Source organism: Macrobrachium nipponense, chromosome 31 (assembly GCF_015104395.2).
Source record: "Macrobrachium nipponense isolate FS-2020 chromosome 31, ASM1510439v2, whole genome shotgun sequence".
NCBI classification, from domain to species: domain Eukaryota; kingdom Metazoa; phylum Arthropoda; class Malacostraca; order Decapoda; family Palaemonidae; genus Macrobrachium; species Macrobrachium nipponense.
Genome location: NC_061093.1, coordinates 43,302,496 through 43,315,322, shown reverse-complemented (window position 1 = coordinate 43,315,322; position 12,827 = coordinate 43,302,496). Strand labels below are relative to the sequence as shown.

At 37.5% G+C, this 12,827-nt stretch overlaps 1 protein-coding gene across 2 annotated transcripts in view; it reads left to right on the top strand.

Moving 5' to 3' along the window:
• The window catches only part of LOC135206925 (peptide-N(4)-(N-acetyl-beta-glucosaminyl)asparagine amidase-like), a 69,017-nt gene that overhangs the window by 44,217 nt on the left and 11,973 nt on the right, over positions 1–12,827 (top strand). For both annotated transcript variants that reach the window (XM_064238424.1, XM_064238422.1), the window contains exons 5-7: positions 1,288–1,458; positions 9,061–9,191; positions 11,765–11,992. In XM_064238424.1, coding sequence (XP_064094494.1) covers positions 1,288–1,458; positions 9,061–9,191; positions 11,765–11,992 — 530 coding nt within the window. The remainder of the gene's footprint in view (positions 1–1,287; positions 1,459–9,060; positions 9,192–11,764; positions 11,993–12,827) is intronic.

The window sequence follows — 12,827 nt, the reverse complement described above, 5'->3', positions numbered from 1 at the left end:
CTCTTGTCATATATCCCAATACTATTTATATATGATAATATTTTTTTTCATTTCTGATGGTTGCATACTAAACTTCAGGCAATGACAAAAAAAGGAGCCAAAAAATGAACTCTTTATCTTGAAAACTAAGCGTGCTGTGATTTTTTGAAAAAAAAAAAAAAAAAAAATCCGCTTCAGCGCTCACTCGTGAACGCTGCCGGCATACGGGAGACGATTTTTAAAATACCGCTTTGGCGTTTAAGGGTTAATGTGAGTGAAAGAAACAAGAAAATCTTTTATATAATAAGAGGTAATAATGTTATGATAAAGTTAAACCTTGATAAAAAGATCATTGGTTGTAATTTTTCAAGGCTAATCAGTTGGAATTAAGTCACAAATACCCAGTCATAAAGCATAAAGCCAGTACTCCAGGATTTAGCTCACTGATCCAATTAAACTGCTTAATAATAATGTCAATAATGTGGTGTTTTAAAGAAATGGAGTATGAGGAGCCTTTCCTTTCATGTACAGTATAAATTAACTTTAACTGTCAGCAACCAAAGGGTAAAATGAAGTACATATTTAGTAATTGTGAATAAAATTTATTAGATAACAAAGTGTTAGAGACTTCCAGAAAGCAAAATTAACAATAACAACATTCATCTCATAGTTAAAGGCCAGGAAAGTGTTTACGTATAGCTCAATGTTCACAACCCCTAACCTTCATCTTCATCATGACAATCATTCCTTATGTTTTGGACACATTGAAGCTTATATTTTTGAAGTATCTACCTTCATACCTCATGTATGGTTATTGTCATGTCTTGGAATTCCAGACTTCTAATTACAGTCCACTGCACTTTGAAAGTTTTAAGTCTGTATTTTTTATATTGTCCTCCCTCATAAATTTTAATTCAGGATATTTATTAGTGTTTTTTTTTTTACTTAAAACTGTTTTTACAATGTAACATGTCATTTATATTATCCTATTAATCATAATTTTAGTTCCTGCTTCAATTCTTTTTACTCTCTTCATGGTTGAGGCTGGCACGAAAGAATGAAACTTTTCGAAAATATTATGGCGTGGCCTGACCATGAGCAGCAAGGTTTTTGTTTTTCAAGTTCTCTCAGATTGATATAACAGGAGAGCTGTTATAAGAAAATAAGTTGTGATGCCAAATAATTTACAAAAATCAATCAGTGTTTCTGCCAGTGATTGTAAAAAGATTTTATACTTAATAATTAAGGAAGTTGAATGCTGAATCACAGAATCACATTTTTAATTTTTAATTTTTCTTCAAATTTTAGGATTGTGTGTTACTGGCACTTTTAGAGTGGTTTAAAACAAAGTTTTTCAAGTGGTTTGATGCTCCTGCGTGTCCTCAGTGCCAAAAGAAAATGAGGGCTTCAGAGACACTTTCACCAACACAGGAAGATTTAATGTGGGGTGGAGAAAGGGTTGAAGGATATTCATGCCAGGTAAATTTTAATTGTCTTCTTTGGTCTCATAGAGGACATTTGTTGCAAATGTGAATTTTGTTATGTAATAACGTTGTTTTCATGTCATTTCTGAAATTCAATACCAATGATTTCATGTCACAGCACTGATGTTTTTAGTAGGATATTTTTTTTTATAATATATGAAATGTCAATAACATTTATGTTAAAGTTTATGGTTACAATTCTTAAAATATGTGTCCATACAGTGGCCAAACCTCTTGCTGTCTTCATGCTGTGCATAAATGCCCATAAGGCAGCCCATGGTTATTGGCACCTTTTGGTGCCATAACATACCTAACAGAGGTGCCATTAACAGGTTCTTGGTGCCTTAAGTGCCATAAATTGCTGAGTTTCAGTTAATGGCAGTTTTTTCTTATCAGCTCCCCCGCTGATAACCGGGGACTGCTGTAGTATTGTTTGCCTCTTAGCTGTTGTATTAAGCATTCATGCTTCAAGCAATGGTGCTCGTTTCATCTTTTCTTAGCATTTTTGAAGATTTTGATAGTTAAGCTAATAAATGCTTATTGTTGCAATGTGAATTCTAACCTACACTTCCATAGATGGAGTTGCTTGCGCTGAGCACACTTTGGTTGCCACTGAATCATCTCAAAAGCAAATTCCTAACAAGTAAGCATACTGTTCCTCGTCCATTGTCTGGACATTTTCAACCATTTTTTTCAACATATGTTTTAGTCAAGTTTTTCTCGGAGATGGTTGACTGAAATTTAGTGAGACTATTAAAAACTATATTATAATCTAAGGAAGGGTGGAATTAGGAAAAATGATTTGGGCTACAACTTTTTTTTTTCATATATTGAAAAAGGCAAGAACGAAAAAGTTTGTGCAGTACATAAATTGCTTGAAGTCAAAGATAATGATGATTTGGTTACCTCATTTGTATTAAGGCATTGATTGAAAAATAGCATGCAAAGATTTGAAGCCAATCCCTTGAAAAATAAGCAGAAAATCCTAAGTTATATTATGATGGTTTCTTATAGTCAATTCTTATGACAGTACTAGTGTGTACCAACTATCTCAGTTGAAGGTTAGGGACATGAAAATAAGAGTTGTCAAATTCCCAACTTTTTCAGAGAAACATGGGTGTTAAATTGTGTTGTAAACACTGCATCAAGGAGGTCTCCTCTAACTTATTCATGTTTTTATCTATAAGACTTAATACAGGAGTCTTTGATATGTTCTAGTCTTAATTGGGCCTATAGCAGCAGCAGAATAAGTTTAACAATCCCAGAGGAGTGGGGTGTACAAGGTTAATCTTTCACATTCTCATGATCCATAGCCCTTTCCTTCTGGACATGGTAGCATGTTGTAACATTTACACCTTGATGGTAATAGAAGTGTTGAGTCTTTGATCAGACCAGAGAAGTACAACATTGACCCTTGTTAGCTCACAGAATCTTTGGGAATTATTCAACTGTTACTCAGAGTTCCCATGACTTCAAAGACTGGCTTAAATAGTTCTTGATGGAGCAAGAAACCATACACCCTATGTAGTTATTCAGGCTGATGCAAAGAAATGGATTTTTTTTTTTCAATACAAACCTATTGCTATACAAGAAGTGTCCACCTTCTGATTTCTGTGGAACTCTGACACCAAATGAGACCTTTTTTTTTCAGTCAAGAATAGGTATTGTACAGACATACATAAATGGTAATGAAAAGTACATGTATAGGTTTGTGTTGAGAATATATTTTTTTAAAAATATATCAGTGAAGGTGCAATTTTTGTGACTACAGTGTCCCGCGATCCACTTTGTTGCGGATTTTTGTGGAACACATTACGTATTCACGTTTCCATGGGGAACTTTCACTAATTTGCAGATTTTTTCTATTGACCATGTCTCTAAAATTATTACTAATTTGCTTTCTTTTCTTGTAGAGAAAAACTATTTATGCTATAATTACTTTATTTTTTCTTATTGTGTATGTAACTAAACACTGATTTTTATGATAAAAATGATTTACAGCATACTTATAATGTAGTTATGCATCTATTAAGCTCATTCCAGGTTGGGCCCCATACTGAGCATAATAGGTGTCTGATTCTCTCTCTCTCTCTCTCTCTCTCTCTCTCTCTCTCTCTAATGGTTGCTTTAAAGATTTTTGATGAAAGAGCATATTGTACAATATTTTAAAAATTCACTAATTATTTTCATTTTATTTTCCAGTAAAAGCAGACTGAAAAATAAAATTTAAGATAATTAGAGAATATTTTAAATAAGTGGTACCTCAAGATACGAAATTAATCCATTCCGAGGCGGCCTTCGTATCATGAGCTTTTGGTATCGTGGACCACATTTTACATGTAAAATGACTAATCGGTTCCAAGCTCTCCAAAAACACCCCAGTAAATTTCATAATGAAGCTAAATTGACCTATAAACATTGAAATACTACAACAATTTGGACCATTCAGTACCTAACTTAATACGTACTGCTAATATATCTGTAAACAAAGTGTATTGGTGTACATGGTATACAAGAAATACTGTACGTATGTGAGTAAAATGGTGGGGAAGCTTTACATTTTCTAGTGAGGCTATCTCCAAAAGTGGCGACAGAGGAGGAGGACAAACGGCAGATACGTACGTACACTTAACTTTACGAAACACATAAAAAAATGTAAGGAAAACATACATAAACTAAACTTTACGAAACATTAACAAAACTGTAACACTTAACTTTTCAAAAACTAAAATAAAATAAAAAATTTTTTTTTTTTTTATTTTTTTTTTTTTTTACTTTTTATACTTTACATTTTTTTTTTTTTTTTTTTTTTTTTTTTACAAAATTTCAACTCTTCACCACTTTCAACTTTCTGTTTTTTAGTATCACTTGGTTCTTCCTTTTTGCTTACTCCTGCTAGTACTAAAGGCCTCTTTAAAAAAATAACCATCCAAGGAAGATTGCTTCTGCCTACTTTTCACAATGTTCCTGAAACGACTCAGGCATACATCATCGAACTGCGCAAGCATACGACCTGTGTAAGCCTTTTCGGGTTGTCTTTTTTCTACGAATGATTTCACTCTATGAAAAGCAGTTAGAACATCCTTAATTTCTGCTGTTCTCATAGGGTCATCGTCCTCCTCCTCGCCGCTGCTAGAGAACTCTTGAACGACGTTATGTTGCATGTCCTCCAACTCCTTCAGGTCATCCGTCGTAAGCTCCTCTTGGTGCTCCTCGAGAAGGTCGTTGATGTCGTCCTCGTCGACGACCAGCCCCATGGACTTGCAGAGTGCAACGATCTCGTCGAGATCTGGTTGCAAAACAGTTTCAGGATCGTCAACTGTTTCTGAATCTGCAGCACCAGCTTCGCCCACGTCGAATCCCTTGAAGTCTCGGGCGGATACAGCATCAGGCCAGAGTTTCCTCCAGAAGGAATTCAAGGTTTACCTCGAAACCTCCTGTCAAGCTTGGTCGATGAGTCGGATGCATATCACAACATTGAAATGCTCTTTCCAAAATTGATGCAAGGTGAGGTTTGTGGTATCGGTGATGTCGAAACATCTCTTGAAAAGATGTTTTGTATACAGCTTCTTGAAGTTCGATATCACTTGCTGGTCCATGGGCTGGAGGAGAGGGGTGTTGTTAGGCAGAAGATAAAGAACCATGATGAAGGAATACTCCGCTAGGATATCTTCCTTGAGGCCAGGAGGGTGAGCAGGGGCATTGTCCAACACCAGCAGGCATTTCAGAGGGAGGCGCTTCTCTTTCAAGAATTTCTTCTCTGTCGGGCCGAAACACAGATTTACCCACTCGGTGAACAAAAGCCTCATTACCCAGGCTTTCGCATTAGCCCTCCACATCACTGGAAGCTTCTCCTTAAGCACTTTGTGGGCTTTGAAGGCTCGAGGAGTCTCGGAATGATAGACCAGTAGGGGCTTCACTTTGCAATCCCCACTGGCGTTCGAACAAAGTGTGAGCATAAGCCTGTCTTTCATAGGCTTATGCACGGGTAGCTTCTTCTCTTCCTGCATGATGTACGTCCGACGAGGCATTTTTTTTCCAAAAAAGGCCAGTCTCATCACTGTTGAAGACTTACTGAGAACTAGCCTTCCTTGGTCATCATCTCGTCGAACGTCTTTTTAAAGGCTTTGGCCGCTTTCGTGTCCGAGCTGGCTGCCTCCCCATGCCACACCACTGAATGGATGCCAGTCCGTTTATGGAATTTCTCGAACCACCCATGCGAAGCCTTGAAGTCTAGGGTTGGCGTTGATGTCCCTTCTCCTCCGTCGTCTTCGGCCTGGGCAATCAAATTGCCGAAAATAGCGCTGGCCTTGTGGGAGATTTTTTTGTCTTTTATCCTGACAAGAAGAAGCCTTTCCTCTTGTTGGACAAAATAGTGACGCCCTTGGAAGGTGTAGCTGCTTTGATGGCATCCTTATGCTTAAGGATGGTGCCTATTGTCGACGGATTTCGGTCGTATTCCTTGGTGATCACACTCAATCGCATACCAGCTTCCTAATTCTTGATAATCTCCATCTTTGTTTCCAAAGAGAGCATCCTCTTCTTTCCGTGAATTTCAAGTTTCCTGGGACCTATGACTACGTATATACTGTACGTAATTATGTTATGTATTACGTATATGTATGGAGTAAAGTTCTCACACAACACGATAAAATATACTACGTACGTACAACGAAATCACTAACGAATTTTTGTTAATAAATGAAATCGTTAGAACGAACGAATACGTACCGGGTGCGTACGATAACGATGCTGCTACCGAGTGGCCGAAGCACGCCGCTACGTAGTAGATGCATGATGGGAGGGATGCTGACCAATAGGAGAGAAGGATCTCATGGCAGTGACTAGCATCAGGAACCAATGGGAGAGAGTGGAGGATGGTTGTGAGTCTACTCAGTTGGCGGCGAGTGAGTTTCAAAATTGTTATCGGTGGTCCGGTCGAATCTCGAACTTTACAGCAACAACCTCTCGTATCTAGAGCAATTTTCATATGTAGAGCCGTAAAATTTTTCGTATTTGCTTTCGTATCTCGAGTTTTTCGTAAGTTGAGCCTTTCATATCTCGAGGTACCACTGTAGTGAATAAATAGTGTTGTTATACAAAACAAAAATGTAAATTAGTGATAATTTTAAAAGGATTAGTACTTTAATGCTATGAGAGAAAACAGCTTGTGTATACAGTACAAGGGTAACTTGACTAGTCGTCAAACATTTTATGAGAGATTTATTTAATTTGTATTAAAGATTTTTTTAATTTGTATTAAAAATTTTACAGATATTTTGCTGTTTACATTGATATTGCTATTTTAAAGTGAGTCAATCATTGTTATCAGCATGTTAGGGGGCATATATACTTAGTAGTAATAGTTGTAAAAGGGCACTAATCTAAGATGTCATAAGATTTTGTGATGATGTTTTGAGGTGTACTATTTTTGTTTGAAATGATATTGTTTTATGGTAATTTAAGGTAGATTTTTGTTTGAACTATCAAATCAAACAGTGAAATGTTTAAATAGCCAGTCATAAGCATTTTAGTTTATGGGGTACTGGGTATTTGGCAGTTATAAGCATTTTAGAAGGGATTTTTTGCATTTCTGTGGTCTTTGGATTTCTGCGCCAGGTTCTGGAACCTAATACCGCGTAAAAGTGGGGAGCACTGTATTCTTAAGTGTTGCACAAAATTTTGCATGCATATTTAAATACTCTTAATTCACTTGGTGGATCTATTATGAAAAGCCAGTTTGTATAGGATAATTTTTTTTCATTACAACAAACCCAATATAACAGTAATCTGCACCATATTACAGACTGACTCATCATCATTCTTATATAATGTGATTTCTTATAAGTAACTTACCAAGTAGTTACACAGCTAACGTTTCTACTTGTGCAGCAGCCTTTTTAAAAATTCGCTGTAGCACTTCTACTGTTTATGTGTAAGTGACACCCGCTACCAAGGAACACAGGAAACAACTTGGCAGTAAGCTTGATTTTGTTTCTGCTTGCTCATTGCATGCACCAGCGCCATTGCAGCAGCTTTGTCTTTTGGTGAAGTACAATTGATTTGTTTTGCTAGCCAACAAGTTATTGTCAACTTATTAGCTTTTATGGATTATTTCTCTAGTTTTTTTTTGCAGAATTATGTCTAAATTTAGCACTACTAGTTTTCACTCTTGCAGCAAAGGTTATGATTTTCATTTGATCTCCAGTAAATTAAGGGCAGGAATATAACGGTGAGAAAACTTGTAATGAATGTTCTGCTTAGGATGAGAAACATTGGAAAGGAAATCTCACTCAGGTAAATTATATAGGAATAGGAAGAGGAGAGCAACTTCTAGAGTCGAGAGACGTTGACTCAGCCTGGAAACTAAGTATACTCTTAAACCTAGTTTATATGCTCGTCCTGTTCTTCCTTCTACTCCAATTCCTGCTTTTTCTCCTGATTATGGCCCTCTTACTATTCATCTACCTACTCCTGTGCCTGGCTCCCTTGCTTCCAACCCTAATACCATTGCCAGTCTTGAATCTGTGTTTGATAAGAAGATTAGTCTTGTAGTGAATACATTGGCAGAATTGCGAGTGTACTGAAAGTGATTATGGACAAAGTATTAATTGAAAAAGTGATGAAGGACAGTGTAGTGCAAGTGGAGCAGGTGGCTATCCGTCCCATCGGTTCTCTTAGATGAAGGTCCCTGTCATATTCCCCTGAACTTGGGAGAAGATATATTAGTTGTCCAAGGGAGGCTGATGGGGTTTGCACATGGGTAGTTGCTCTGAAGGGCACTTAGATATTGTGAAGAATCTAGGTATCGATTTCCATGCCTCCTGTCCACGTCAGAATCATCGGAATTGGAAGACAATTCAGATGATTCGGGCATGGACAGGAGGCGTAGAAAACGATACCTTTTCCATGCCTCCTGTCCACGCCAGAAACATCGGAATTGGAAGACAATTCCGATGATTCTGGCATGGACAGGTGTGGAAAACGATGCCTAGATTCTCCACAACATATCAATTGCCGTTCAGATGATGTGGGTTGTGGTTCAGATCCACTTCCAGTTAAGTGGTACGTATAAGAAGGCCAGTACCAGCCCACAGCCTGTTTGTAGTTATGCTGTGGACCCTTCTGCCCATGCCCCTGTCTAGCATTCTCTTTTTGTCTACGTGGGACAGTCCAGAGGCCTTCCCACCTGAGTGCCCTCACCTTCCTCCTAAGTGCCCAGTGTCTACTCAAAAGGCGGCCAACGTTAGTAACCAAACGTCTGGCTCATCTTCTTGAGTGCCCAGTACCAACTCCTGAGTGCCAACTCTTCAGTACCCGACACCCATCTCTGAGCACCAAGCCCCCGCTCCCAGGCATGTTTTTCCTTTTCAGTCTGCTCAGAGACCCCAGTCTCTGTTGCTTTTAGATCAAAACAAACCATGTTCCCCAGTAGTGAATGGGGCTTGTCACATACACAAAAACAGTAGAAGCTCTACTGCGAATTTTTAAAAAGGCTGCTGCACAAATAGAATCGTTAGCTTTGTAATTACACATTGTACTTGTTAAGTATATGTATATGAAACTTAATTTTATTATGAAAATGTCATTTTTATAGCCATGTGGTACAAAGGATTGTTTTGTTCGATATAATCATCCTGCCAAATTGTTAGAGACTAGGCAAGGACGTTGTGGAGAGTGGGCAAACTGCTTTACTCTCTTGTGCCGTACTTTGGGCATGGATGCCAGGTATGTTGTCCTTGTTTTAATTAAGTGGTTTATAGCAAAATATTTATCTATGAGTAGTGAAACATTTTATGTGTATATACTGTAGTTTGTATAGTAATATTGCTTATTTCATTGCATTATAAGCAGGCAGTTTAACTTGGAAATAGATGACAAGACAAACCTTCTCTTTGGGAACTTAAACTGCTAACTTTTATTTTACCAGGCTGACACCATTTCTACTCATTCACAGATGACATAAAATGGTTGGACCAAGAAATGCCACTACTTGGAATCATAGCATGCTTATTGCATGAATATCTCATTGTAGCCCTTCTCTTGCCCACCAGCAGTAAGTAGACATATGCTCCTTCCCCAAGGCACTGAGGTGAGGTATGAATTTATTATGGTATATGCTTGGAATGATAAAATGTACACTGAAACCAGATAGCTGGTTTTCCCCTGTTCCTGCCCTACCAGTGGTGAGTAGACATTTTAATTCTCCTCCCTTAAGGCATGGAGAACAAGTATACATTATCTTATCTCCTATTTCAAGGCAGAATTACCCGCTAACAATGCAAACTTTATGTGTGCCTTTTGGAAAAGAGTTAAATACGTCTACTCTCTGCTGGGCCAGGAAGTTGGGAAAACCATTGGTTCAGCCTGTCTGGTTCTATTCCTTCTATGCCTTGTGAATAAGTGGTTATTATATTGTAATTTGCCTCAGTGCCTTTAGGCAGGAAAATTAGATATGTCTGTAGGTATGGGTGCAACAGACCTTCTATGATCCCAAGTAAATAATTTAGCATATCTGGTTCTATTTCTGTTATTCCATCTGTTAATAAGTGGATATATGTACCATTTTAATGGAAAAACACAGTTTAGCCTTTGAAATCCCCAAAAATATGCTTACTTCACTTCAGAGGAATTGGGGAGGAGAATTAAATGTCTATTCATACTGGTAAAGTGAGGAGGAGTTAAAACCATAGGCCTGGGTGCAGTAAGCCAACATGATCCAAACGTATGGAGTAGCATATCTGGCACCCCTCCTATTTGAGAGAATATGTGTATAGTGTTGGCATGGTAAAATACAGGTTGGTAGTTCCATTCCCCAAAAAGTGGGCTGGCTTTCTTATCACTCATTTCATTCTTATGAAAAGAATAGAAAAAAATTATGTAATGTTTTGTAGATGTTTAGATGCGGAACAAACCTTCGGTCTTAATATTAGCATTGGTATAAATCTGGCGCCAGCTGGAAACCACTTAGTGTCGTATTGAGTCTTTCTTCCACTGCTTTGGGGAACAGACGTTTGCTTTTGTTCTTCTCCTCCCAAGCAGGTTTTTGTCCTAAGCCTGTGATTTCTTTCTCTGCTTGTATCATGGATTCCTTTACCCAGCCTAAGAAGTCCTGTGAGCATCAATGTATATGTCCTGACCTTTCAGGGTTCCCGTGTTCATGCTTCCTGACTTCCTCTAGGACAGACCCCCATACAACTTGTAGTAGATATGCTTCCAGGCCTTTTCCTAATGCTTCGTCATCCATTGATTTTATGTATAAGGCTGCCTGTCTCTCTCAGGGGAATATTGCCCCTTTAGGGAGAGAGGGAGGAGCACCCTCTTGTTCCTTTGTTAGCAAGTTTGTAATTTGATATATTGATTTGGATATATTGAAACATTTGTATATTATTATATATTAAGACATTTCAGTGTGTTTTACTTCTTTGATTTCAATTATATATTTACTTACTGCTTAGTATACTTAAGTGTGGAGTTTTTCTCCCTTTATATCATTGTTTTTATTTCTCACTCACCTTCTCTTTGGTGTGTGTTTAATTATTTTCTTTTTTTTAGACACATTATGTTTTGTTTCAAACTAGTACACAATTTCTGGGAACGTGGTAATGTTTTAGTCTTTCAGATTTTGTGTGGATCGAGACTTTCGAGACATTACGGGTTCGTGTTGCAGCCGAGCGTTTCGTGCAACAATTCGTCTTAAAATAGCAAGTTTCCTTTACTTCCTCAACACTAAAGTTGATGGCAGAAGTTCTATGATTGTGTTGGTCATGATGTTGCTTCTCTCAGTGTGGGAGGTTTCTTCCTTTCCTGAGGGGGAAGGCATAATACGGATTTCTTTCTTTTCATGCCCTACAGTTCAGATCTTGTTTTACCTCTGGACTTCCCCCATCGTCTTCTTGCACGACAGTTGTCAGTCCTGCTGCTTGCCTTGAAGTCTTAACCTTGACTGCCCACCTTTAGCCACCCCTGTTGTGTCTTATCCTGGGTTGGAAGAAAGACTAAATAAGTTACTAGGTTCAAGCGCGTCTCTGACTCGCTTCCACCTCAGCTACGTATAGTATGCCAGATGCCACAGATTACTTGCATATGCATTTTTTATTGTTTTTAACTGGTTGCCATCTGGCACAAGAAGATATATCCTAATTCTAATGTTAAGATCTCAGGTTTATTAGCTATGAAAAATACAGATTAATTAAAAATTTGTCATTTTAATTTTTTATTAACAAAAAATTTTCAATTACTTTTACAATACAAAAGATACTGTTTTCAGATTTGGTACTCTTACCAAGCTTTATTTACAGATATGTACTTGATCACACAGACCATGTTTGGACGGAAGTGTTTTCACAATCGCAGAACCGCTGGCTTCATGCTGATTCTTGTGAAAACAAAATGGATCAGCCACTTATATACGAGAGAGGTTGGGGTAAGAAGCTAACTTATGTCATAGCATTTTCAAAGGATGAAATTGTAGATGTGACTTGGCGCTACACAACAAACCCTAAAGATGTTCTTAAGAGAAGAAAAGAGTAAGTTGAATGGTGTTCATTATTCTTTTGTTGCATATCTCTTTACAGATCTTTGTCTACAATGAGATGTAATTTCATGTTGTGTCAAATTTCAGACTTTATCAAATGTCAGTTAAGGTACCTTTAATTGATTGTTTATAGCAGTCACCATTAATGATTAGTCACTGCTAGAGTTGATGTTTGTTATTTCTGCTGTTTCTCAAGTTGGTAAGGTGTATTGAGGCTCTCCAATGCTGGTCTGTTTTCAAAAACTTTTACATTGAAAATGTGGGTGTATTTATTTTTATTGAATTAATTCAAACTATGACAATGAAAATGGATTAGATTTTAAAAAGTTGTAACCATTGAATGTTAAGATTTGATGACTTAGATTACAAAGGAAAAATAATTGAGAGGTTTTGGATATATGGTGAGGAAGAATTACAAATAAGATATGGAAGTAGTAGGACAAAGACTTGTCGGAAGACCTCAGATCATGGAGGAAGGGGACAGGTGAAGAACAGACTTGATGAGAGTTCAGGCAGAAAGCACACAGGATGGAGAAGTGTGGAAAGAATTCATTTTCTGTCTGACAGCCCCTTGAAAGGTCAAGCTGTTGTAAAAATGCTGATGACTTTCAAAAGTATTTTCTTCTGACTTCTAGCTAATCCATCTGTTATAGAGAGAGAGAGAGAGAGAGAATCAGTGTATATACATATACATATACTCTTGGTTACCAGTGAGATCAGCTTGTTTGAAATGACGGAAATAAATAACTGTGTTTATTGTTAATATCCACCTGCAATACAGAAAAACAAACATATAGTACAAAAGCATTTTCTTCTGACTTACAGCC